Source organism: Castor canadensis, chromosome 11 (genome assembly GCF_047511655.1).
Source record: "Castor canadensis chromosome 11, mCasCan1.hap1v2, whole genome shotgun sequence".
Taxonomy (NCBI): Eukaryota; Metazoa; Chordata; class Mammalia; order Rodentia; family Castoridae; genus Castor; species Castor canadensis.
The window spans coordinates 141,583,296-141,609,841 of record NC_133396.1 but is presented as its reverse complement, the minus strand read 5'-3'; the positions used below and the strand labels follow the sequence as shown (position 1 = coordinate 141,609,841).

General features: G+C 55.9%; 1 protein-coding gene across 2 annotated transcripts in view; it reads left to right on the top strand.

The window, feature by feature from the left end:
• The window catches only part of Stum (stum, mechanosensory transduction mediator homolog), a 48,022-nt gene extending 21,679 nt beyond the window's left edge, over positions 1 to 26,343 (top strand). The window contains exons 2-3 of one of the 2 annotated variants that reach the window (XM_074048845.1): positions 15,712 to 15,891; positions 20,266 to 26,343. In XM_074048845.1, coding sequence (XP_073904946.1) covers positions 15,712 to 15,891; positions 20,266 to 20,300 — 215 coding nt within the window. In that variant the 3' untranslated portion in view covers positions 20,301 to 26,343. Of the gene's footprint in view, positions 1 to 15,711; positions 15,892 to 17,242; positions 20,221 to 20,265 lie in introns of those variants that run through there. The other variant, XM_074048844.1, reaches the window with a different exon arrangement.
• The last annotated feature ends 203 nt before the right edge of the window (positions 26,344 to 26,546 follow it).

Below are 26,546 nucleotides of genomic sequence, written 5' to 3'. Positions count from 1 at the left end.
ATGGGGAATTTGGGACAGTAGATGAGAGGACAAGCAAAGGGTCAGGCCCTGCCTACACGGTCCTTACCAAGGAAAACACGAGGGTGCCTTTGGTATCGGAGGTCGAGATTTCCCACAGAGCCATTTCCAGGAGGAAAAAAATCACCAATCAATTCACCACTACTGTGTGCCTGACCAGCCACCCATTTTTGGTTCCTTTCAGGCGTGCTGGAGCCCGGGGTGGTAGCTGGAGCTGTGGAAATGGTAGAGGGGGCTGCACCCAAACTTGCACTCCACCCCTCCCATCCACAGCCTCCTTGCCCTAATAGGCAATGTCTGAGTCTCTCCGGAAGACTGCCTCCCATTTCAGGGGCTCCGCCCCTGCCATCTTCCTGAGGCCCCACTGAATCCGGCCTCCCTGTGTTTGCTCTGAGACATCTTCAGCCACCCCTCTCTGCCTGATCCTGGCTTTGCCCAGCAGTCAGAAGGGGATCCAGGAAGGGACACAGTTCCTCTTCCCCCAGCCCTCTGGGCTGTCCTTACTCCACTTCTCGGAGCACCCATTAAAGGGAGTGACGTGCAGCCTCCCGGAGGGGCTGGCCAGGGTGGCAGGAGCAGAGCATGGCCATTAGAGGACCAGAGCTGGTGCAAGGCCTGGGTTCCCAGCCAAAGGGTGCTCCTAGAAGGCCAGCAGCCCTGACTCACACACCCCTTCCTGTGGGCTGGGCCTCTCACATCGGGAAAGGAAAAGGGATGCTCCCCGTGCTCTCCGGGGACATCCCACTCGGCCAAAGCTGCGTTTGTCCCAGGCAAAGGTCCCGCCCTCCCCGAAGTGCCAGGGAGCAGCGAGGTAGTGCCTCCATAGGGCACAGTAAGCCAGCTTTCCGTGACTATAGCAAGCTCCAGGCAGCATCCGCCTAGCAAGAGGAGAGGGCATTTTGGCCCACAGTTTCAGAGGTTTCCGTCTGTGGCTGATTGGCCAGTTGCTTTGGGCCTGTGTCGCGACATCGACATCGTGGTGGGAGCATGAGGTGGAGCAGAACCACTCACCACTTGATCAGGAGGTGAGAAAAGAGAGAGCAAGGACTGGGGTCCCTCACTGGGTCAGGGACACACCACAGTGACCTAACTTCCTCCCACAGGCCCCGCCTCTTAAAGGCTCCGCCTCCTGCCAGCAGCACCAAGCTGAGGGTCAAGCCTTCAACATGTAGCCCTTTGGGGCTCAGATGCAAACCACAGCAAGACGTACCTAGTAACCATCCATCGCTCGGGGTACAGCTCGGTGGCTTAAGGACCTTCACGTTGTTGTGTGCCATCTCCACCCCCCACTTCCAGAACATTTCCATCTTTCCGAACAGAAACTCTTAAACGCCCCTTAAACACCCGCTGCCCAGTCCTCCTCCAGGCCCTGGCAGCCACCAGAGTACAGGACACCAGAAACAGAAGCAGGACGTGCCTGGTGCAGACACCTGGCGCCTTGGACTCTCAGGGAGGTTCACTTCATAAACCTGTCAAAGGCCTGAACGGGCCAGGCATAGTCCTGGTGCCTGGACTGTAAGGGGAGTGAACGCAGCCCTGGCCTTTTTTTTTTTTTCTTCCTTCCTTCCCCCCTCTTCCCTCTCCCTCCCTCCCTCCCTCCTTCCCTCCTTCCCTCCCTCCTTCCTTCCTTCCTTCTTTCTTTTTTAGACAGGTCACTACGTAACCCAGGTTGGGCTCAAATTTGTACCTCTCCTGCCTCAGCCTCCTGAGTGCTGGGATTACGGGCGTGCAGCACACAGGGCTTTGCAACCCTGTTTTGTAAAGTCATAAAGCTGCCACACACTTGCTTTATGCCCTCTTTACTGTCTTGGGCACATGACACCTTCTTTAATCCCATCAACAACACAGGGGAGATTTGCTCTCATTTTCAGGGGAGGAAATCAAGACACAGCGAAGTGAAGTGACTTGTCCAAGGTCACATAGGTGGTCAGTGCCAGACCTTTGCTCAGATCCAGGCAGGAAGGCTATAGAGCAGTCGCTCTTGTCTCTCACCTGGGAATGACACCTCGAAGGTCTCAAGGGCAAACCACCTTCCCCAACCTGGCCAGTGCTTCCCATGAGCAGTGTTCGCACGCGCACACAAACACGCACACACACGCACACACTTTGGAAATGTTTAACCCAAGGTGCCACAGCCACCCAGGGAGCCCAAGGGCATTTGTCTCAGGGAGTGAGGACCGTAGAAGGGAGAGATAACAGGGGTCCCATCTGTCTCGAGAGTATCCATGGCTCTCTGGTTTGTGATGCTGCCCTGGATCCCCCAGCCAGCCCCGAAAGATGCATTTATGTGCTCTATGGAGTGGGCACCACTGTGGAGGAAACAGCTCAACTGTGACAGGGTCACAGGCTGCACAGAGGAGGCAGCAGGCACCAGGGAAGTGGTATAAAAATCCCAAAGTCACCAGTAGCCTCTACTTCTGCCCCAGGTGGGTGTGAGGACCTTGCTTACCCTCCCGATTGGCCCTCGGATCCATCTACTGCCCACTGTTCTTAACAGCTCATTGTAATAAGGCTCGGATGCCCTGGCCAGCTGTGTGGGCTTCTGGTACACTGTCCCCAGATGAATAGACCAGCCAATGGGAGCCCTGCGTGGTGGAGGATGGTTAAGTTGCTGTGCGCTGTCTGCCACCTTTGCAGCATGCCTCACCATCTTGCTTTCCTAGGCTTTCTCAAGTGTTTGTTTGTTTTGCAGTGCTGAGGCTGGAACTCAGGGCCTCACACGTGCCAGGCAAGCTCGACGCTGAGCTGCACCTCACCACCTCCTTTCTCAAATATTTTCACAAATAATAGACTAAATGCAATTTAGCCCCTTACTTAAAAGGCAGCCCTTTCTGAGTGAGGTCTGGGGACCCCGCCTGCTCTGCTCTGGAGCGGAGATGACCTTGGGCGAGCTGAGGTAGGGCAGGGAGGCAGCCACCAGGAACACCTCCTCTTAGGTTGGGGGCAGGTTTGGTTCTCCATCTGCTTCTTATGGTCCCAGATGCTGAATGCACAGGCACCAAAGCCAGACCTCTCTCCAGAGTCCCCTGGGGAGGGAGGACCAAGTCTAGAGCCTGCAGCCTCTCCTGCAGCATGCGTTCTCTGGGCACTATGGCGAAGCTGCACCATCTCTGTTCTGCCCAGCTGGTTCTCCTGCTGAGGTTTTCTCTGACGATTTCTCTCCCAAGCAATGAAACAAAGTCTCATCGAAGTCTTAGGGAATGAACTGAAAACAAGCGTGAATGCAGAAAAATAATCCAGGGAACTAAAGACACATAGAGTGGGTACCAGAGCTGGAATTTTCTGTTCCGGGGCTCATAACCTCCACTTGAGGAATTTTCTGGATAATCCTAAATTTGATCAGGTTTCCTTATCTGCTTTGCCTGTACAGATGGTGGGTTCTCGTCTGGCCCTCCTCAGTGCCTCTCCCTAGGCCTGCAGCTGTGGTATAGACAGTGCTTACCAGGTCTTGGGGAAAAGGCTGTGGCCCTAATCTCATGGGGGTCCCTTGGGCAATTGCCAGAGCAGAAATGTCCTGTCTTGGTGACATGCTGATTTGTTGGAGAGAAGCCACGCCGAGGTGTTAGCTTAAGGATGGGAGGTGGGGGTAGATGAGGAATGGGGGGCTGCCAGCCTGTCACGTCCCTCTAAGGCTCTGTGTTGAGGGCTGGGTGGCCAGCCGATGGGCTTTCGGGAAGTGACTGGATCCTGAGGGCCCTAAGCTCATGAGTGGATTAATCCATTTTTGGGATGGGGTGGAAATGAGGAGGTGAGGAGGAAGCAGGTCACTGGGGATGTGTCCTGGAAGGGTGTACCATGTCCCTGCACCTCTTTCTCTGCTTCCTGGCTACGCTAAGGTGAGCAGCTCTGCTCCACTAGGCCCTCCCCGCCATGATGCTCTGACTCATCACAGGCCCACAGAGAGTGATGGGAACAAGCGACCATGAACTGAAACCTAAAAAACCCTGAGCCAAAGTAAACATTTCCTCCTTTAGGTTGTTTTTCTCAGGTGTTTTGTTACAGTGACAGAAAGCTGGCTAGCACACAGGCCATCACAAAAGGGCCACCAACTCTAGACACAGCGCAGCCTTCACTTGGTTCTGTGTCACGTGCTGGGTTCCTGGAGTCCAGTGGTATCAGCAAGGTCTTCATAGCCCTGCCCCTGGGGTGCTGTCCCTGAGAGGGCAGATGGTGGAATTGCCATGACGGGAACCCGTGCAGGAGAAGCATGGAGAGTTATGACAGCAGGGGTCCGTGGGAGCCTCGGGAGGAAGCCACTCTGGGCTGAGAGGGAAAGGTGAGGCGGGGTGGGCAGATGGATCAAAGAGGCCGTCCGTGGAAACTGTGTTTATCCTCTGAGCAACAGGAGGCCACTGGAGGGCTTTACCCATAGCTATGCCTGCATTTTGAAAACATCTTTGCAGCTGTTGTAGGCAGTGCAGGTGCGGGAACACCCGTCACGAGGCCGCAGTGTAGGCAAGGGTGAGTGGGAGCTTGAACTAGCAGACATGGAGAATGGTGGATGGGTGTTAGGACTGTTTGGAAGTAACAGTGGCAGGCTTGGTCACAGAGGGGCTGTGGGTGAGGAGGGGCTGTGGGGGGTCCCGGGTCTGGCAGCTGATGACCAGGCTCAGTGTGGAACAGGGTGAGGATTATTCTTGTACGTGCTTCTGAGAGGCTTCGAAATACTCACGGGGGAGTCGCCAAGGCCATCATCCCTGGCGGGGAGAACCATGCCAGCGAGAGGAGATCAGTGACATGCCTCGGGCCACTCTCAGTCCAGGCAGCGGGTGACAGATAGCACACGGCATTCCCTGGGTGTCCTATTCTCTCTATTGGATGTTCTTCTGCTTCCTCACCCTGAGGTCTTCTCTTCCTCTAGGAAGCTCGTCCTCTTAGACTTTGGCCAAGAACCCCCACCCTTCCCTGTGCTGCCCTCACAGTCCCTTTCACACTGACTTGGAGTGTCTGTTGGCGTCTATATCCACCTGTATTCTGACGTCCTCGGTCTTGGTGTCATTCTCCCACTACTCTGCTCAGTGTCTGGCAGATGGCCTGTGAGTCACAGTGAAGGCTCAGCTGCTGTAACAGACAGATCAAAGCACTCAAACTCTCTCTCTCTCTCTCTCTCTCTCTCTCTCTTCTCAAGCAGCCAGGCTGAGCTGGTCTGGCAGGGCAACGCTGCTCTAAGAGGTCATCTGTTGGAATCCTCTTGGTGAATATGCCTCACTCAGGCTCTGCCATAGCCCAGCCTGGGTGCTGTCCTTGTCCCCATGGTTGAAGTTGGGTGTGTGAGACAGTTTTTCATCACTGTGACAAAATACTGCCATAGAGGTTTCATCTATGGTCACTTGGCCCTGCTGGTTTGGGCCTGTGGCAAAGTAGAATATCATGACGGGAGGGCATGGTGGAGCAGAAGTGCTCACCTCATGGCGGCCAGGAAACAGAGAGAGAGAGAGAGAGAGGGAGAGAGAGAAAGAGGAAGGCCCAGACTCCCGATGTCCCCTCCAAGGGCATGCCTCCAACCATCTAACTTCTCCTACTAGGCCCTGCCTCCTAAAGTTTCCACCACCTCCCAACAGTGCCATTTGTCTGGCAACCATGCCTTCAACACAAGACCCTTGGGAACATTTATAATCCAAATCATTGCTGAGCGCCAGGGGCCCATGCTGGTAATCCCAGTTACTTGGGAGGTTTGAGATAAGCAGGATAGTGGTTCGAGGCCAGCTGGGGCAAATAGTTTGAGAGACCATGATCTCCAAAATAACCAGAGCAAAATGGAGTGGAGGTGTGGCTTAAGTGGTATAGCGTCTGCTTTGCAAGTGCTAAGCCCTGAGTTCAAACCTCAGCACCGCCCCCAACACCCTTGCACACACACACAAAAATCCAAATGATAACATTGGGTCACTGCCATGTCTACTTCTAGTCTGTGAGAAAGGAAATGAGCAAAGGTTAGAGAACGCAGCTGGATTTAACCTGGAGAGGATCCAGAAGTGTCCTACACATATCATTTTTGCTCAGAGTCCATTGGCCCTAGCTTGGTCCCAGCCCACTCTTGGCTGCAGAGGAGGCTGGGAATGCAGTCTCTGGTGAGTCGCCAAGAGCTGGGAGGAGATGAGGAGATGAGGAGGGATCTGGGGATGGCCAGCAGTCCACCCCATCTGTGGGCGATGGATACTTACTGAACGGTGGTTGGGTGGCTGACCTGCAAGCTGGGACCTGGGCTACAACAAAAAATAAGATCTGGACCTGTCCTCTGGGGCCTTAATGGGGTGTCAGTAGAGTCATAGGGTCGGGAAACAGATTCCACCTCTCAATGGGAGGTCAGCAAAGCCACATTGCCAAGGACATGGGCACAGGCAGTGGAGAATCGGGGCCACTTCTGGAGTCACTGCGATCGGTTATGGCACTGCTGCTCTCTGGGTGGCCTTGTCGTAAATGAGGATGAAGACGTGGATTCAGGTGGGCTGTACCCGATAGAACTCTGAGGAGTGTTTGGTACCTGGAAGGCTCTGTCTTTACTGTGGGAAGGTTGTCACACACGTGTGTCTGGTCCAAAGGAGAGCACAAGGCCCTGACATCTCACAGCTCCTCAGATCCTTGTCGTCTTCTCTCTCCACCATGCCCACTGCAGCCTCCCTGTCTCTGTCCCTCTCATCCCACGGTGGCTTGGGGGCCTGGAGGGGACTCAAGTTGTCCTGCTCTGGGGCAAAGGAGCCTTTCGTTCCAGGCCTGCTGCCTCTGGGTGTGGGCTGTGGGTCATCTCACTGGAGAAGATTGACGTTTACCTGAGCGTCTGTTGCCCAGAATGCTGTTGTTCCAGCAGAATCTCTGACTCTGGCTGTCCTTGGTCTGGGTGGAGGGGCTGAGGGAGGAGGACGGGAGGAAGCCCACCTGTGCCCAGGAGCCTAGCAGAGGAGCCCTTCAGGGTTCTAGATGGACACCGAATGGTTGGTGGAGGAGCCAAGGAGCCTGGCCCACCTTCTGCTCCTTCTTTCCTCACTGCTGCCACGTCGCCCAGTGACACCCTGCCCCGTTATCCATTGCTGCCCAGAAAACTGTCCCCAAATTTAGGGATGTGCCCAATTCTGGGGGCCAGGACTTTAGACAGGCAGGCACTCTGTGCTGCAGACATGTCTCTGCTCCAGACTGTCTGGGGCCTCAGCCAGCAAGACTCGAAGGCCAGGATGACTTGATGGCCGGGTTGGATCTTCTGGAGGCATCTCCACTCAGGTGTCTGGCGGCTGACACTGGGTGTCGGCTGAAACCTTACCTGGGCTGTTGGTTGGACAACACAAGACCTCTCCCTGGCATATCTCTTTAGGGCTAGCTTGGGTTTCCTTACAGCATGGCGGCTGGGGTCGAGCAAGGAAGCTGAAGACACAGGGTAGGTGAGACACCAGCTTCCAGAGCCAGGTACTCCTGCTGTTCTCTGTGGGCACTCAGAAGGCACAGCTCTGAGAGGAGCTCCGTTGTAGCATCTGTAGTTAATAACTTCACTTGCCAGGATTCACTTTTTTGGTTTTTGCGGAACTGAGGTTTGAACTCAGGGCCTCATGCTTGCTAGGCAGGTATGCTACCACTTGAGCCACTCTGGATGTAAGAGTGTTAAAATCATCACAGCCCCACTGGGCAAAAGATGGTCCACCATGTCTCAGCTTGGTTTTCTAACACGATTCTCCTGTCAGTGACCATTGAGTGTCACTTACCCAGCATCCCTTCACCCTCTTCCTACTTTCAGAAGACCAGACTTTTGATCAGGAGCACATGCCTCTTCCATGCAGATGGGGCTTTATAGGGGAACCCAACACCCACTTAAAGCTCCAAGGTTGGGCTCAGTGGCTTAAGGCAACCAGGATGACCCATTCATTCCCTTTGCCAATGGCCAATGCAAGGATGGGCAGGTAGCCTAAGCAGTCTGATCTAGGAGGATTCTGGGGCAGAAATGTTCTTTCTTCTCTGGATACATGGCACTGAATGTAAAACCTGGAACTGCTGCAATCATTTTGTCACCATGAGGAACGTTGGCCTTGCAAGAAAGCTCACACCATGGCAGACAGAGCAGAGAGATGGGAAACATTGGCTTTCTGTTGAATCATTGAACCAAGGAATCAAACCAATGCTGAATCACTCTTGTAATAACTTTTTAAAAAGCAGCTTAGTATGCTCCAGGCACTTTAAGTGTGAAATTCAGGCAGTGCCCTCTCTGAATGTGAGTATGATTATAACCTACATCTTAAAGAGGAGAAATTGCCTGTAGGTCTGGTGAGGAGTTAGGCTCCAGTGGTAGAGGACCTGCCCAAGTTCACGTGACCGCAATGACAAAGTCGGCCATAGCGCTGAGCAGGCTAGTGCTCTCCGCCCAGCCACCACCCACACTGCCTTTCTGGGCTTTCCAGTGTCTGCCAGGCCTTGGGGAGTCACCAGCCAGATGGGGAGCACCTGAGCCTGGGCACCCTCGGGGTTCCTTCTGCCTCCCTCCTCCTCCCTGGTCCTCTGGGAACTGGGGCTCCAGGTCAGCCCAGCCACCCCCTTTCCTCTGTTGTCATGTGGCCACTGAGCGAATCCACAGTGGCTCCTGGGCTCTCCTGAGACTGGAGCTCTTTCCTGGCTTCCAAACTAAGCCTCAGAGACCCCTCCGCCCCCGCTCCATCTTCTCACCAGTGGCTGGCTCCCCCCATACCTCCTCTTACCATGGCCCTCATCGGGCTCGGCTGTGCTCGATGAGGACTTTACAGCCTCCCCTAATCCCCCGCCTCCCTGAGGGAGGCTCCTGCCACTACTCTGATTTCATAAATGGGGAAACTGAGCTCTGGAGAAGCGACGTCACTTGTGGAGGCCTCACAGCTCACCTGTGGGATTTGGACCCTGGCACCAGAGCCCGATCTTGCCCACGGCGTCTTCCTGCCTCCTCCACCGCAGCCCCTCTCACGGGACTGCGCTCTGGGGCCCGCTAGCCTCTCACTATCCTGTGTGAGTCTTGGTGGCTGGATGCTGGCTTTTGTGGCAGTATACATGGTATCAGCCCCATTCTTGGCACCCACAGGTGCTTTCCCATGGATTCACTGAATCCATGGGAAATGGGGGAAGGGCGGTGAACTGGGTCTGGTTTTTATTGTTTGAAGCAGGTCTTGGCTTGGGCTAACTGGGTGATGCCAGTCATCCTCTGCCCCTGTCCCCAGAGAGGCCCCTGGCCACCACGACCTTGCCAGAGCCTCTTGTTTTCATCCAGTGTCTGCCCCCCACAGAAACATCCTCTGCTAGGTTGCACATTCTAAGACACTTGAAACCACGTCACCCTCTTCAACACATGTCACCACTTTGTCCTTGCTCCTCCTTAGCGTGGGAACTGCTGGATGCAGGAATTCAAGACTGAGTTCACGGCCTCTGTGTGGCTCTGGGTTCCCTGCCCTGGTCATTACAGCCACACATAGTCCCTCTCCTCAGTCCACCCTGTGGGGTTTGAACCCAGAATCTACCATGACAAGACTCAGAGCCAGGGAACTGAGACATTCCACCTCGTTGGATTTCTGCTCAGGCCTAACTTCCTGGAGAGGCCCCAGGAGACCTCCCCAGGCCCCCATGGTCTCTCCGAAGCGGGGGTTCGTCAGAGAGCTGCAGAGCAGAGGTGGGGACAGAGGAGGCATGCTAACAAGCACAGGGAGGCTGACGCAACCCCCAACACCATTAAAATTAATGATCAATACCAGCCGCCCAAGGCCCTAGTGGGGCAGTGGCCGCCAGTCACGGTGGAGGCCCTGAGAGGCGTGTGGCGAGCTGGCTTCGTGTTCTCTGTCCTCAGAAGGAGCTGGTCCAGGGTAATGGGGGTCAAAGACACCACAATTCAAACTGAAGAATTGAGGATGGCCTGGGTGGTGACTATACAAAAACTGCCATATTTTCTTGCACTATTCCCTAGGGGTTTCTGTTGTGTGGTGTCCTTGCCGGCAAGGGTGGTAGGCCACAGACCTGTGCTGGACACAGCTGCTCCCTGGGCTGATGAGTCTTTTTTGTTTTCTTGTTTGTGTTTTGGTGCTGGAGATGGGAGCCAGGGCCTGGCACCCATTAGGCAAACACCGTGCCACTGAGCCACCCCCACCCCTGATGCCTGCCTGCCTGGCCTCTCCACAGACTCTGCTCCACAGTAACCAAGCCCGAAGCACGAAGTCCAAAGCCGTTGTTCCACACTGGAGAAAGCAGAAGCAACGGAGCCTTGTGCAGGACCCCACTGAGCCACCCGGTCCGCTGCCTTGGGCTGTCCACTCTCGAGGTCACATGCTCCTGTGTTGCCAGAACTCTGGTCCAGAAACACCTGTGGCCTTGTAGCAGTCTTTGCCTGGCTGAGATAGTTGCTCAGTGAGGAAAACATGGATACTGAGCAGGCTGAGTTAGAATGGTGGGGTGCCAGGCCCAGGAAGGGGTGTTTTTAGCACTCGCTCCCTTCTTAGGTCTGCAGGGTTTGCCGATTGCCACTTCATATGGTTGACTTTGACCCTCACCATCATCTCCACTTATCTGTTCTGGCCTGAACCAGGTCACCCTAGCCAGTACGACCCGTTTCTTGGGATGTGGTTGTCCTTCCAAATCAGCTGTAAAGTGGGGCCCAGGGTTCCCCTGCCATTTCCTTCCTGTCCCCTGAAGCTCGTGTCCAGGTTGCTCTGAGGAAGGGGTGCAAAGCAGCCTCCCTGGGGAAGCACAAGGGTGTCCAGCTGCAACTTGTGGCAGCTGACAAGCAGCACAGCTCAGTGACAACAGCCAGCTGTCAGTGGTGCCTGGGTCGGGCTGGCTCACGGAGGGTCCCAGGGGCACTTCTGCTGGAGGAGCTGCTTCACTAAAGGGCAGAGCATAGTCCCCTGGAAACCCCCTCTCCAAACCCGGCCCCATCCACAGTGAGTCCTACAAGGTGAGCCCGCGAGGTGGTGGAGGACACTTCTAGCTGCTTCCCTCCTTGTGCCCGACAGAAGCAGGGGAAGGGGTGGGAGCCAAGATCTCCCCCAGGACGGGTTCTAGGATAGAATTGGAGGGGCTCTTTCTCCTCCTGCTGCTGAGGCTCAGGCCTGCTGGAAAAGTGGAGCACAGATGCCTCAGCAGGCGCAATGACAGCAGAGGTGCTATGGTAGCAAACCCAGCTCAGTGTGGCCTTTACTGTGGCTCTCTGTGGGAGAACCGTCCTCAGGCCTCACCCACCTGCCTTCCTGGTATGGGCCAGGTAGGACATGCAAAGCCCGTGCTACACCTCTGTCCCATGTCTTGTAGCACTGCTGGGTGCTTGACAGTTCAGGCCTTGCCGTCATTTTCCCCTGAGCTGACCAGTGCTGGGGCTCAAATGCATAGCCTCATGCAGGCAAAGCACAGGCTCTAACCACTGAGCCACAGCCAGCCCCGGTTTGCTTTTTAGACAGCCATTCCCAGACCTCTCTCCCTGTGCCCCGCTGGTCTGGAGGTGGGGGGCTGGGGTCTTGTTTGAGAATTTGCATACACAAACTGGTTTAGAAAGATTTTGCTCTGGGTCTCTCTTCTACCTTTTTCTTGTCCACTTGTCCCCTACTGGTTACCTCTCACCCTGATCTGGCCCCAGGCGCCTGGCCTCAGCAGGTGCACAGCTGAGGAAAAAGCAGCCTCACCCACGTCTTCAGCACCTGAGCCCAACACTGCCGGAGCCTCCTCATCCCCTGGACTCCCAGCTGACCCACTCGTGGCCTGGTCAGGCTGTGAGTCTACTTGCATGGCTGTGGCAGTGGCCCCATCCCCCAGGGCCTCCCTCTGTGGCCCCTCCTGGCCTCTCTGCTGGGGCCTCCTGCTCCTTGTGGCCTTCCCTTGCCTTGCTCACCCCTAAGACCTCCAGGTTCCCAGGGTCTTCCCTTGACCTTCTTTCCTTACATTTCTAGCTCCCAGGTGACATCATTCACTTCTGGGTGACTTCCACAGTTGGATCCCAGTCCCCCAGTGGACACAGTCCCTCCATGTTCTGACCCTGGTCGATGGCCCTGCCCTCAGCACACTGTGGAGAGCAGATATCCACTGTGCTCCTCTTACCATTTCCTGAAGTCACCCCACCTGGGGACATCCCTCCATAGCTGCAGTCCTCTCTCTCTGCCATGCCCACTGCCCTGTCATCTCCCCTGGGGCTACCTCTTCCCCCAGCATCACCCCTCCAACCCATCTCTCTCAGGGTCGTAGTGATTCCTCTGTGACCTGACCCCAGAGCTCCTGCTTAGCCCCTTCCTGGGGGCTGCCTTTTGCTGGACCCACAGCAAGGTCCTCAGGACTATTTCTGGTCTGCCCCTCCAGGCCACAGCTTTTGCTGAGGTACGAACTAGCCTCTCAGGCTCTGGATGGGGGAGCAGTCATCTCTGGGTGCTCTTCTCGCCTCTTGGCTCCCGCCTCCTCCTCCCCTAGCCTCTTCCTTCCCCAGCCTCCTCCTCCCCCAGCGTCCTTCTTCCCTAACCTCTTCCTTTCCCCAGCCTCCTCCTCCCCCAGGCTCCTCCTCTTCCAGCCTCCTCCTCCCCCAGCCTCCTTCTCCCCCAGCCTCTTCCTTCCCCAGCCTCCTCCTCCCAGTCCCTCCCAACAGCTCTCCCTGGCTCTCACTTGCTCTGCTATGAGGTCTCTCCCATCTCTCCCTCTAAGACCAAGCATAAGTCACCAACGTGTGAGTCCCAGGCAGAGGCAGGCCAAGTCCCCTCGCCCTCCATGGCTCCCCATCCCAGGACCCAGCCCTGGCACGCGGCCGGCACTCCATGGGCTGAATCAGAGCTGACATTGTGGTTGGCTAGAACTCTTCATTTAACGCAGAGACTCATTTACCATAATTAACACCTCGTCAATGGAGGGGGGGCTAGGATCACTTTGAAAGCTGCAGAAGAGAGCTTTTAGTTCTCATCCACTCGCTCTGTCCTCTCCTTCCCTGGCAGGAGGGAGCTTTCACTGTTCCCTCACCGTGAGGGCTAAGTTCACGCGACCGTGGACCACACAAGCACGTACACGTGTGGATGTCGTACCCGTATAACGAACGTGCTTCTTTCCACGTGAATGTCAGCGTTAGCGTGAGGAAGGCAGTGTGGGTGGAAGGGTGAGTGGAGGCCGAAGGTCACGCCACCCCACGCACTCCCCTGAGAACGTGTGGCCAGCCCCTTTGTCTGACACACAGGCGGAGCCTTTGCGTCCGTTCCTCAGGCCGTGTCTCTGCGGAGCGCTGGGCTGCTCAGCTGCCCCCCGCGTCTAGCAGGCGGGTCCCGGAGAAGGTGCTCGGCCTCTAGTGGCAGCTCCAATGAGGCTCCGTCTTTGGTCTCTGAGCTTGAAGAATCTTTGAGCAGGGAGCTGTGGTGTGCGCCTGTAATCCTAGCACTTGGGTGGCAGAGGCAGGAAGATGGTGAGTTTGAAGCTAGTCTGGGCTACATGGTGAGACCCTATCTCAAAAGAAACCAAAAAGGAGGAGGAGGAGGAGGAGGAGGAGGAGGACTCTCTGGGTTCAGGGAGCGTTTCCATAACATAAGACTTTTGCCTACATGTTAGGCTGAACCAGTGAAATTGCTATGATTCAGCTTTTGACCTACAAAAGTGCCCACTGGGTATGGTTCAGCCTAATAAAACATGAAAGAACACTGACCCCTCTTCCATATCCTAGGCAGGAAGGATGAAGCTGGAATTCCAGGCATTCCACCATACCCAGCTGGGTGTTGAGATAGGGTCTCGCTAGCTTTTGCCCAGGCTGGTCTGTAACTCCCAATCCTCCTGTCTCCAGAGTAGCTAGGATTACAGCTGTGAGCCACGGCACTGACCTTTTTGTTGTTGTTGGTACTGGAGTTTGCACTCAAGGCTTCATGCTTGCTAGGCAGGCCTCCAGCTCTTTCTGCTCTGATTATTTTGGAGTTAGGTTCTCACTTTTTGCCCAGGCTGGCTGGACCAAATCCTCCTATTTTACGGTAGCATCCCGCTGTTACTGGGATGACAGGTACATACCACACACCCAGCTTTTTCTGTTGAAACAGGGTCTGGCGAACGTTTTTTGCCTGGGACGATGATCCTCCAATCTCAGCCTCTCAAATAGCCAGGATTGAAGGGTGGCCATGGCACCGGCTCTGGGGATACCTCTCAAAACAGGCTATTTCTTTGGATATCCACAAGCTGCCTGTGGGGGCTGGAGGCACGAGGTGAAGGAGGTGCCACTGGGGCCACCAGTCGGCAGCATCTGCTCAGGTTTGGAGAAGTGTAGGGTTAGGTTGGAAATCAGTCAGGGGCGTCAGGTCTCCCTCAGCCTGGATCTCAGGTGTGAGGAGACCAGAACAAAGGCCACCTGTGGGACCAAGGGCCAGAAGCCAGAGGTCAGAGAGGAAGGCAAGTCCACAGCTGGGCGGTGCCCTCAAGGGGTGGAACTGAGAGTTAGGATGGTGACAATGGCTGCCAGTCTATGGGCCATTTTCCCAAACATCCTGCTCTCTGCCCCCACCTGCTTGTGACAGGTTGTGGACGTGGGGAGGGGGACAGTGTGAGCAGGAGTGTGGCCATTGTCATCAGATAGTGTGCACACACCCTGCCAGTGACTGTGACCTTGGACAAGGTGCTTAACTCCTGAGTGTCTCTGGGTGTAAGAGTGACAGGACAAATAATGGTCCCCTCCCCAAAGGGGCCCACAGTCCAGTCCCCAAGCCTGGGAATGACGTGGAAAAAGAAACTTTGTGATGAAGTTGAGGATCCTAAGAGATGAGACGACTATCCAGGCGGGTTCTCCAGAGCAGAAGCCAGGGGATCAGCGCCTAGAGAGAAGACGTGAGGACAGAACAGGGGTCACAGACCAGGGACGACTGGCAGCTGATGCCGGAGGAAAGGGCAGCACTCTGAGGAACGGGACGGCTGTGGGACCGGGGAGAGGCTCCCAGCCGAAGCCCCACGTCACGCTGTTCTGACCTCCAGAGCCGTAGAAGGAATTCGTGTTGCTCTAAGCCACCAAGCTTGTGGTAACTTGTGACAGCAGCCATAGGACACTTGCACAGACAGAGAGGATGCCAACCTGGCAAGGCTGTCGCAAGGCTCAGAGTCCAGGTAGAAAAGCCTGGCTGAAGCAGAACCCAGTAACCATGGGGTTGCCCACAGGGGCAAATCTGAGACATCAAAGGAACGGGAGGCACTGTGTGGCTGGCATCTGTGGCTACCCGATTGGCCCTATGCTCGCTGTCCACCTCCTGCGAGTCTGCTGCCTATGGGAGCCACACTCTCCCTCTGCAGGGCCTGGTCTCAGCTCCTGCCCCTCAGCAATTGGTGTGTCTGCTGGGGCCAGGTCCTGGCCTGCAGCCTAGCCTCTGATTCACCTCTGTGGCTAGCTTCTGTGTCCCCCCAAAGACACTCACTCCCACCTCCTAACACTTAGAGTCTTTACCACACACAGAGAGCCTTTCCAGTTGCTGGCCGGGCATGGTGGCTGCCCAGTTGTTCCTTCATGACAGCCACTGCTTGTCATGTAACATCTGTGTCCCCCAGAGGTCCCAGGACTGTGCTAGGTCCTAGCAGTCCCTTGCCACACCTCCCCCAGGTGGTGCCCTGTGCTCTCCAGTTTGGAGATGACAAGCTGTAGGCCGGTGTCTGAGTGAGGAGTGGCACCCAGAGGACAGGGTGCTGGGCATCGACCATGCTCTCTGAGCTCTGGGAGGGGAGGGCGGGCAGCTGGGGAACATGCCCACCCCATGTCACCCTCTGAAGTCTGCCCCTTGGCCTCCGCAGGCACCTTCGTCTCCGCCTTCACTGTGCTGTGTGGGGCCCGCACTGACCTTCCGGACAGGCACGTGTGCTGCGTCTTCTGGCTGAACATCGCAGCGGCGCTCATCCAGGTCCTCACGGCCATCGTCATGGTGGGCTGGGTCATGAGCATCTTCTGGGGGATGGACATGGTGATTCTCGCCAGTGAGTAGCCGCCCACACTGCTGCGGTTCCCTGGGGCTCAGGGCCTGGCCAGATAGACTCGCGGGGGGCGGTCACAGGTGACCAGGGCCCATCTGTGTTCTCAGTAGTGCCCGTGGCCACACGGCACGGGGGACTCTGCCCGCCATGCATAGCACAGATGCCTGAAGGAGTCGCGGGTGGGACAGCAGGCATCCCTGCCTCCCTGCAGAGACCTGAGCCAGCAGCTGAGTCAGGACAATGGGCGAGGCCAGCCCTGTGCCTCCAACATGCAGTGTCAAGAAGGGACAAAGCCATGGGACCTCTTGCCCACAGGAAGCTCTGTGACTGTCCTCTCCACAGACAGACCTGTGGAGTTCCCCCTTGGGGAACCAAGCTTCATCACTGTGTTAAGACACACTAGTTCACACTTGTCCTGGGAGGGATGTCAGTCGTTCATGCCAAACTTGGTTCAGGTGCAAAACTGTTTTGTGGAAGGATGAAAGGTTACAAAATCAAGTTTACCAAGGAAAAGTTGATTATCCTTTTAAAAATAGCCTAGCAAAATCTTAAATGAGACATCACCTGTCTTAAACAGCCGTGCCCCTCTCCCTGCACCACCCCCCTGTTCCCACCTGACTAGGCGATAGCTCTCAATACTTAAGGCCACATTCCTGGGGCCTTGCCTTTGACCCCCCCCCACCTGCTGCTCCTCATGGGGGTCCTCCCCCCAGCAAAGCCATCCACAGATGAGTCACTGTGTCAGAGGTAAGGCATGAGGACAGTGAGGTGGGAGGGGAAGCCTGGGATTCAGGGGCCCTAGAATGACCCACAGCTAACTTTGCCTGAGTTCTGGATCCTGTGAAGATCTAAGACATGGGCCGACATGGGCCACTCACAATGCGAGGACCTGCCTTAGAGCAGAGGTCTGGGGGGAAAGGTCAGCTGGACAGCCGGGGTGTCCCAGAGGCAGAGCCACCAGGCAGACCCTGGGCAGCCAAGGGTAGCCAGACCTGGGAGGTGGGATGCCAGGCCTGGCTGCCATGTGGAGGGCCGCCCCAGGGAGGGGGAAGTTGAGGATCAGGGAGGAAGTTGTCTTGGGTGGGGGTCACCCCTCAGGGAGGAAGTAGGGAGGCAAGTCCAATAGAGCAGACTCTACAGACGCCTCCCCACCCAGGGGACTTGCCCTGTGTCCAGGGCCACATCTACTGTAGAGGAAGGGCAGCACTGGGGATAAGACAGACAGACATGTGCACTTTTGAGTCCTGAGAGCAGGTTGGAGACTTCCCAGGGGGAACCAGGCACTTCTCTGGGGCCTGTAGGATGGGCTGAGGCTGTTGACCCTGGCCCAAACGAGCTCACACACCTCTCATAGGTGAGGGAAGGCTGCCCTGTCTGCACACACCGCACACCCTGCCTGCTGCTTGCTCCGCTCACGATGCCAAGGTGTCTAGCCAAATAGTGGGACTTCAGTGGGTGTGCCAGCCAGTGTTCCATCACTGTCACACACACACCTGAGGTAAATCAACTTATGAGGAGAAAAGGTTTATTTCATCACATAGGTTTGGAGGGTTCAGTGCAATGGTTGTTTGGCCCTCTTGCTTTGGGACTGCCCAGCATGGCAGAAGCATGTGTAGAACAAAGAGCCACTCACTTCATGGCTGGGAGGAGAGAGGGAGAAAACAGCCCCTTTTGAGGGCACGCCCCCAATGACCTAACTTTCTCCCACTAGGCCCCACCTCTTAAAGGCTCCACCGCCTACCATAGTCTTAAGCAAATGGGCCTTTGGACTCCAGATCCAAACCACGCAGTGGGGAGTGATCTATGCCACGGTGTCAGTAAACGTGTGGCTCTTCTGGAGCTATCTGGTATTCAGACACTCCTTGACCCGCTGTGGGATTCTGTCCTAATAAACCTGTCAGAAGCAGATTACTGTGTCAAAAGTGTAGTCGATCTCCAAGTGTCAAACTCCAAGCATCTTAAGTCAGAGCACTTGACTTAAAGTCTGTTCGTCCTGAATTCCCAGGAACCAAAGGGTGGACCTTGGTGATACCTGAAGAGGGAGGCCAGCCCTAGGTGAGGTAACAGAGACCCTAGAGGTCAGATGGGGTCAGACACATCCTTCCCATCACCTCAGGCTGGTGACTTGGCCAAAATTTCTGTCCTGGGCAGGTGTGGGGCTGTGACTGGGCTGTAGGACAAGCAGGTACCAGACCTTCCAACCCCAGCCTGCCCCGCCATTCCTGCCCCCCTGGCTGCCCCATGGGTCTCCTTAGACTGACAGCTATGCACTAGTTCCATATGCTCTGCCCTTACATCAAGCTTTAGAGAATGCTTTTGGGGGGCCACACACAAAAAAATCCCCTCCCTCTCTTACCCACTCACCTTACCTGACCACAAGGCTCAGCCACCATCTCAGAAGGGGATGCCACCCCCAGATCACCCCACATACATGGCACGCCACTCTTGAGATGGGCTGAAGCTGCTCTGAGCAACACTGGTGCATGTGTGTGTGTGTGTGTGTGTGTGCACGCGTGTGTGTGCATGCATGTTCGTGTGTGTGTGTCCTGGCGTGGCTCCACTGACAGGAACATCTACAAGTGACTTGTCTGTCCTAGAGACAGTGGGGTAAAGGGTCATTCCTCCTGGAGCCTCTCCAGGCCCCTCCTGAAGGATGAAGGAAACTCCAGCTGTAGCTATGGTGATGGTTTTCACCTGGCATCCTCCAGTGTGCCATCAATAAGCATGGCACCGGTGAAACTCCTGAGAGGAATCAGAGAGATGAGATGGTCACAGAAGCTGAAGTCGGGGACTTGTGAGCACACTGCTCTATTACAGTAACATGCAGGTGACAGTCAGCAGCAGCTGCCAGGTCGAGCCAGCTCACACGCCTTGGCACCCACTTTCTGCTGCCACACCTCCTGCAGACGTCATCACTCAATAGCCACATTTCCCCAGCACAGTCACTCCCACTGATCCACAATGTCTGTGTGGAGGTCTGCCAGCCTCAGGCCTGGGTCTTTCCCAAAGCATTAGGCTTTGTAAATGTGGCTTCTGTCCCTAGAAAGGACAGCAAGACTGGGACCAGGGCAGGTCTTTCAGCATCTCTGTCACAGCCCTGATCCCATCCAGAACTCATCTCTAGGAGGCATGGGTCGGGGAGAAGAACAAGGGCAGGAGGTGGGCTTGGCTGGGGTGCGCAGGGCAGGACCACGTAGCAGTAATGGAGGGGACCCCTGTGTGCTCCAGACCTGCCTGCTGGTCACCATGAGCACTGAGCACCCTGGTCTGAAGATCTGGCTTTGCAAAAGCCACTGGCACAGTTGCTGTTCCATCTCCCAGGACCCACATGGTCCTCTATCATTTTAGATTTTGGATTTTCCTCAGCTTCAGTTTTCAGACTCTCTCTCTCTCTCTCTCTCTCTCTTTCTCTCCTCCTGCTGCTCCATGTGACTGTGCTGCACAGTTTCCCAAGGTGAGTCTTTTGGGTGCATGGCTTTGTGCCTGGTGCCCTACCCAACCCCTGCACTGGACACCCCACTCTCCCAGCAGTCACTGGGCTTCTTTGTCTTATTTTGGAAAATGCTTAAACATCGACCAGAGGAGAGTCCCTAGTATAACCAGCCCCTAAAGGCCCAGCGTGGCCACACTGGGTTCCTAGCACCTGAGATAATGAAGAGCAGCGGGGAGGCCATTGTTGCTCCTCCTTGGGCTGGCAGGGGCACGGCTCACTTGGCAAATCCCCTCTGTAACCTTGGCCATGGACTTTCACCCAAATAAAAGAGTTAGCAACAATTCCTTAATATCAATGGTGTTCAAATATTCCCAAAGGGGGCTGGAGATGTAGCCCAGTGGCAAAACACTTGTCCAGCATGCTGAGGGCCTGGGTTTGATCCCCAGAACCTCCAAAAAAACCCAAACAAAACAAAAACAATGATATCATGGACGTTTTGATGGTTCTAAGTGCTCCAGCCCCAACCCTGTCCTGGCCACCTACAGGATGGCTGCTCCCTTCTGTGCCGTCTCCCTGCTTCCTCCCTCCTTCTTGCCTCCCCTCTCCATAACCTCCCTGGCTTGTACTCTCCCCCAGGTTCTGCATTTTGATATCACCAGGCCAGTCTGCTGGAGCCATTTGTGCAGTGGCTTCCAGGCTCAGGCGTGCATCAGTTGCCTTCCAGCATCCACCCTAAATACCCTCTCATGTGTTCACTCCGCAATTCTCAATTCATCCTTCTCTTCCTATTAAAAAGCCAAAGCCCCTGGAAAAGTCATGCCCTAGCATGGCAGTCATTTACACTATTGTATGAATGAGAGTATTTTCTGGTCCGGAGAAACCCTGTGGAGAAATACTGAAGGAAGTGGGTATTGAGCCATCTCCCCTCTGCTTCTTCCTCACAGGGTACAAGGAGCAGGGCATCCCACAGCAGCTGTGAGCCCACAGGACCTGCCAGGGAAGTCGGGGACCCTGTGAGGACTGCACCAGGTGGCTTTGAGCAGAAGAACCTTCAGTGTTCTCCTCTGCCCCTTCCTGGATTGGGGTGAAGAGGGGGTATTTTTAAAAAATCTTATTTATTTTGAAAACGCATATACTTTTCTCGAAGGCTCTGAGGGCTGCCAGTCCTCCTGCTCAGGAGGCATGGTAGGTGCAGGCCCCTGGGCTTCGGGGCTGGACTGGGGACAAGGTGCTGACAGAGAGGCTGGGATGCTAGGCAGGCTCACCCCGCTGTCAGCGCCCACTGCCCATTGCACAGGCACCTGGAGCTGCCGTGCTGGGCTGCAGCGGGCCCCGTGCTTGTGAGCAGGACTGTGGAGGCACTTCCTCTGGGTCCCCACCCTCGGCCTCGAAAATGTGGTGTCCTGTCTTTGTTCTGAGGTCTCCTCAGGGCGGCAGCAGGGTAAGGGTAAGGGTGACCAGGAGCCTGCCCAGCAGGGAAAGGCCCCCTGTGCCCAAGGCTGACTGGGGTCTTGGGCAGAGCATGGGCCTCCCCAGGTGTCTGACTGCATCCCAGCTTCCTCAGCACTGAGTCGAAGGGCTGGGGCAGGCGTTGACCTTTGTTTCCCTGGGAAGCGGGGCAGGGCTTCACCAAGGTGGTGGTGGAGTGGGCGGTATAGCAGCCTCTCTCCTTACACTTAAATACCGTTTCTGGTCCACTCTGCTTTTCCTGAAATCCATGTCTCTGAATTGAGAATTTGGATCAGAGGAGGGATCCAAATCCATTACTGTGTCTATTCTAACCCCCAGCAGAGTCTGGAACAGCGAGCACATGGCTTTCTGCAGAGAAACTGTGAATAGTCACATTGGTTGGGAGCAGTAACAACTGTAAATACTCCCCCTCCATCCAGGTCAGACCTTGCCGTGAATAAGGCATGGGGTTGGGAGCAGAACTTACCACAGATGGCTTTTGGAGTTCCAGAATTGCAAAGCAATTTTATGAGGTCATGGACCTCAATCTGAAAATCCTACCGGCAAGCAGGTGCATTGGAGAATGAAATTGTTGGCGTCACACAGGGCCCCTCCAGCTGCACAGAGTCCATTGGTCCCCTCTGTGCATGACTGTTAGAATCCTCAGAGGGAGAAACCCCCAGAAAGCGTGCGGGCTGCTGCAAGTCCAGCAGCAATGCGGAATTAAGGCAAGGAAAGCCAACATTAGAGCGACAGAAGGACACTGGCTCACCTGCTGTCTTCCCCTCATTCTAACAAGAAGATCTAACTTGTGCGCTGTCCCAGAGCTCAGTCCTGGCCCCGCTGGGCATCAAGCCAGGGGTGTATCCCTCTCTGAGGGCCTTTTCTTGTCTACACGAGGCTCCATCAGTCCCCAGCCCGGGCTAGAGAAAGGGCCTGAATCTCTTCTCTGTTGCTGGAGAGGCTCTTGGGAAGTAGTGCCCACTGTGGGGTGTGTGTGGGGTGGGGGGTCCCAGCCCACTAACCTGCTACCAGGATCTCTATTTACAGTCCTGCTGGGGAGCAGACCTCGGGCTCCCTCAGACTGGACAGCTCCCAACATCATGGGAAATGGACTCCCATTCAGTCACTCTCTCCTGGCTCCGACTGACTCTGAGCAAGTTCTCTGTTCCTGGCCTGTCCCATCCCCTACCATCCCTTCTTTGTCCTTCCATCACTGCCTGGGGCTGGGTTGCACTCTCTGAACACCTGGCCACATCTTTGTCTCTTCCTGTCCCCCTTCTTCTCAACCCCAGTGCAGGCTTTAGCTGCTTCTGTCTGTCTGACCGTCCATCTCCTTGGAGTCTCGTGGGGGAAGACTTAGACGTGGGCTTGGGGTGGCTCTGTCCACAAAGCCACAGCCCTGCTGTGGGCAGACAGCACGCACAGGGAGCAGCTGGCCGCTCTCTTGGAAGCCAGAGCAGACAGCCTCAGTGGGGGAAGGGAGGAGTAACGGGTCCTAGCACCCCTCCCACGGCCTGCCAGCCTACAGCCTTTCACCCCAAGTAGCTCCCGAATTTACCTGGTGACAGGACTCTGGAGGAGGCGGCCCCCACAAGTGCGAGAGAGAAGCTTATTTCCCGGCTTGGGCTGGGGGTGGCTGCTGAGGGAGTGAAGAAGAAATAGAATTTATGTTGCATGTTTAGTCACAGAATCCAGATGCGGGTAGGACTTTCCTGAGTGACAGGTGTCACCACACGTCCCTGTGTGGGATGGCTTAATACAGGGGTTTGTGCACTTGGAAGGCCATCGCCCCCAGTTCCCCACTCTTAGGAACAGAATCTCCAGAGGAGGACCCTGTCCAGGTGGCTGGTATGTGGGAGGATTCAGGAGGCCCCGCCTGTCCCCTGCTCCCCTGCACAGTGATCCGAGGGTTGCCATGTGGGCAGGACTGGCTCATGAACAGTGGCCCTCTGAGAGATCACCACAATCACTGTTAAATAAAGAACTGTCAGATGACCACTTGGATTGCCCAATGACCAGAGCTCACTGACTGGACCCCTGGCAGGGCTCTAGCCACCAAGGGCTTTGCCGATAACGAAGAGAGATCTTGACTGATGGAGCCACGTAGGCTGGTGGCCCAGAGTGATGGCACCTCAGGGTCTAGCCTTTTGTGGGTTCACTGGCCGTGGAACATGAGACAGGACTCAGACACGCAGAAAATGCCACTGACAAGACATCCCCAGGATCTCACTGTGACACTGTGATTGGAGGAGCCATTCCTCCCAGCAAGAGTGGGATCCTGGAGCAAGCGTGAGGCACTTGGCAGCAGGGCATGTCTTGTATATTCAGACTGCTGAGGACCCTGAGTGGACACAGAGCTGGGATGGCCATGGCCCTGGGGAGCAGCGGGAGGCAGGTGACTCTGGCTCCATCCTGGCTCCTCTGGTTGCTGCCACCAGGACCCTCCCCTGGTCCCAACCCAGTGGCATTGTCCTCTCCTGCTCTGCTTCATGCATCAATCCTGTAGACGCCTCATCAGGGCCTTTCATCTCCTCTCCCCTTCCAGCAGCCTGGGAGTGGACACTGTGCTGTTATCTGGTGGCACCTGAGGTCTGAAAGAATGAGACATGTCCTCCATGGCTTGTGAGTGGCCAGGCCTGGCTGCTTCCATGCAACCCCACAGCACAGGAGCCGCAGGGTCCAGAGACGATCTTCCGGAAGGGTCCTCATCCCACCGAAGACATGGGGTGGAATAAAGACCCTCTGGGAAGGGACTGAGGCCTCCACCCTGCCCCACTGGCCTGGCTCTCTCCTGCAGCAAACCTGAGCTCCCTCGCCTAAAGCAGCCAGAAAGAGGAGCTGCCTGGTCCTCACCCACTTGGTCTTAGGCTCAGCCTTTGGGACAGGATTGCGGCCCAGTGAGTCCAGACCCACACGGGAAACCCAGGCTAAAGATCAAGGAGAGGATTTCTGTGAAAAGAAAGAAAACAGCCACTCTGGGCCTGGTGTCTGAAAGGAAAACCACATCCACATCTAACCCTGAGCCTAAGGCCTGCACGGGTCTTGAGGGGAACATGGAGCTGAACGACAGTGCCCTTCTGCTTCCCTGCCAGGCGGGGACACCAAGAGGTTGTCCAGCCTGCCTGAAGTGGGGAATTGGGCCCAGCCTGGTTCCCAGGCCCAGGGGTTCAGTGACTCCGCTGCTTTATTGCTAGTGTGTTGGCCAAGAAAGCTAGGCGTAGTGAGGCTGCGTGGGGACTGCCACAGGTTACAAATGAGCCCTCCCCAGGGGCGTGTCTCATTCTTACTCCTTTTGGCTAGGGAGCCAGACATCATCCCGTGATTGAAGGGGAAACTTCTAAAGCACCCCAGTCCCTCTAGCAGGGCTTCCTGGCACATGGTTAGGGCCGCAGGCTAGGGGATCAGTTGGCACACTTGCTCCCTTCTGTGACCACCTGAGGCTGGGGACACAGGCTCCCACTCGAGCTTGCAGGAAGCCCGGTGCTGGCCTCAGCTGCTTCTGCCTTGAGCTCTGCCTTGTGCTCTGGGCTCTCTGTGAGCGTTAATGGGGCAGGGGCTTGGAGAAAGAAGCCTGTCTCCTCACTCAAGAGTCCCCAGCCTCCACAGGTGACAGCAAGGTGAGCCGAGGTCAACGGGGTGGGGGTAGACCCCTTCCCCAAGGACTGGCTGCCCTTCCTCCTGCCCGTTCAATTCCCAGAGCTTCTGAACGTTGGCAGAATCACAGAGCTAGGATGCGCTTGTGCTCAGAGCAGGGCCCATAGGATGGGACAGGTCCCCACCACAGTGACCCCAAATGTGACCCCAAATGTGACACCTGGGAAAGTCTGTCGATGGAGCCTCATGCCTCGTTTAACCATCCGTAGTTCAGGAGCAAAGCGGGTCCCAGGCGGTTGCCATTTTCCCTGTTGCTCTCAGAGCCAAGGGCCTGGAGGCCCAGTCCTTCACACGCACGTTCACACACACACACGCACACACACGCACACGTGCTCTCACACAGTTCACTCCACGTTTACACACGCACACACACTCACACACAGAGACACACTCCCTCCCTCCACACTCACCCATATTCACTCCATGCTCACACACACAGACACACTCACACAGAACACTTACATGTTTACACACAACCCTGTGTACACACTCACTACCCACTTACACACACCACACACTCAAATCCATGCCCACTTCACACTTATGTGCACTCACACTTGCTCCACGCTCACATATGTACTCACACACACCCCATCAATCCCACGCACAACCCCACATACACTCATATCACATTAGCTCCACATACACTCGCACACACTCACCCATTCACGCCCCCACTCCCACGCTGGCATCCAAACCCATACTCACACTCACTTCACACATCCCACTCTCGCACACACCCGCACACACACTCCCTCAGCCCCTCGGTGGCTGTGAGCAGCATGGGCTGTCTGCTGGGGAATTCAGGACTAGACTTACTTCTCCAGCTGGGCCTGGCTGGCACGGGGTTTGTCCTCATCACACCCCGACCCACCCCATGTGGCCACTGTCTCCACTGTCCAGGCTCCTGGCTGGGGGTCATTTCTTCCTGTGCCCATCAACTCAGCAGCCCCGACCCCACTCAACCCAACTGTGGTCAACCCCCACATTACAGAGGCTTGGCCTCCTGTGGAAGGAGCCTGTCCAGAGGAGGGGGGGGACAATGACCTTTCCTGCAGGCAGTCCTCTCTTCCGAGACACCGTTCTGTCTACCACCCCTACCATCCCAACCCAGAGCCAGTGAGACGCAGAGGAGAAGGGACATCTCCAGCAGGGAGAGGTGGTGAGGGGCTGTGATGGGCTCCTGTGGGCCCCATGGAACCCGCAACTGCCCTCTTCACAGGCCAGGTTCCAGGCCAACGTACGTGATGCCATTTTTCTCAAACCACCATGTAAACACAAGACCACTGTGTGAGAGTCCACTGAATTTCCCTGTGGACCGTGCCGTGCTGAGTTGGGATTTGGCTGTGAGAGGCCTTGTTCTCAATTGACTGCTGTACAGATCCATGTTCTCTGACAGTCCCTCTGGTGTCCCTGGCCTTCTGGACCCACTTCTACCCACAGCCCCAACCAGCCCATCCCAAAGACTGCAAGCTTTCTTGGAAGAACATGTCCCGTGTCAGGGCTGTAGGAAGCTTCCAGACTTGCCCTGGCCCAAGCCTGCAGCCTGGGGTGAGGTCTGCTTGGCTTTGCAGGCACCCCAGACCGGAGCCCGCAGCCCTGTGGCCAGCTGCCCGGGACATGGCGCCCTCTGGACACTGAGCAGGGTTCCCGCGTCTCCACCTCCTCCACCTTCAAACCCTTCCCTCCCCCAGCATCGGCCTCGCAGTACATGTGATGAAGACACCAAGAGTGACAAACCCCATGTACATAGCTCTGTGTACATAGTTGTACAGACACTCCTATTATGAATACACAAAGCATGGCGTCTCTTTGGCACTCCAAGTTTGTGTTTTTTTAAACCCTTGGAAATACGGCTTTGGAAACCTTTTCTTCCTTTCTCTCTTTTCTATGTAATAAACGTTCCTGTGACCTTTCTGGTAGCTTCTCCATCCCTGTGTCTTCCCGTTTGCGCAGACCACCGTCTATGACACTGCAAGATGTCTCTCTCTGTCTGTGCTCGTTGCTCTCCACTCCGGTTGAAGGCTGCCTCGCCCTCCCTCGGGCTTCTTTCCTGTCCCCTTCTCCGGGAGGCTGGCCCCCAGGGCTCCTCAAACTGCTGTGTCTCTGGCCCTTCGGC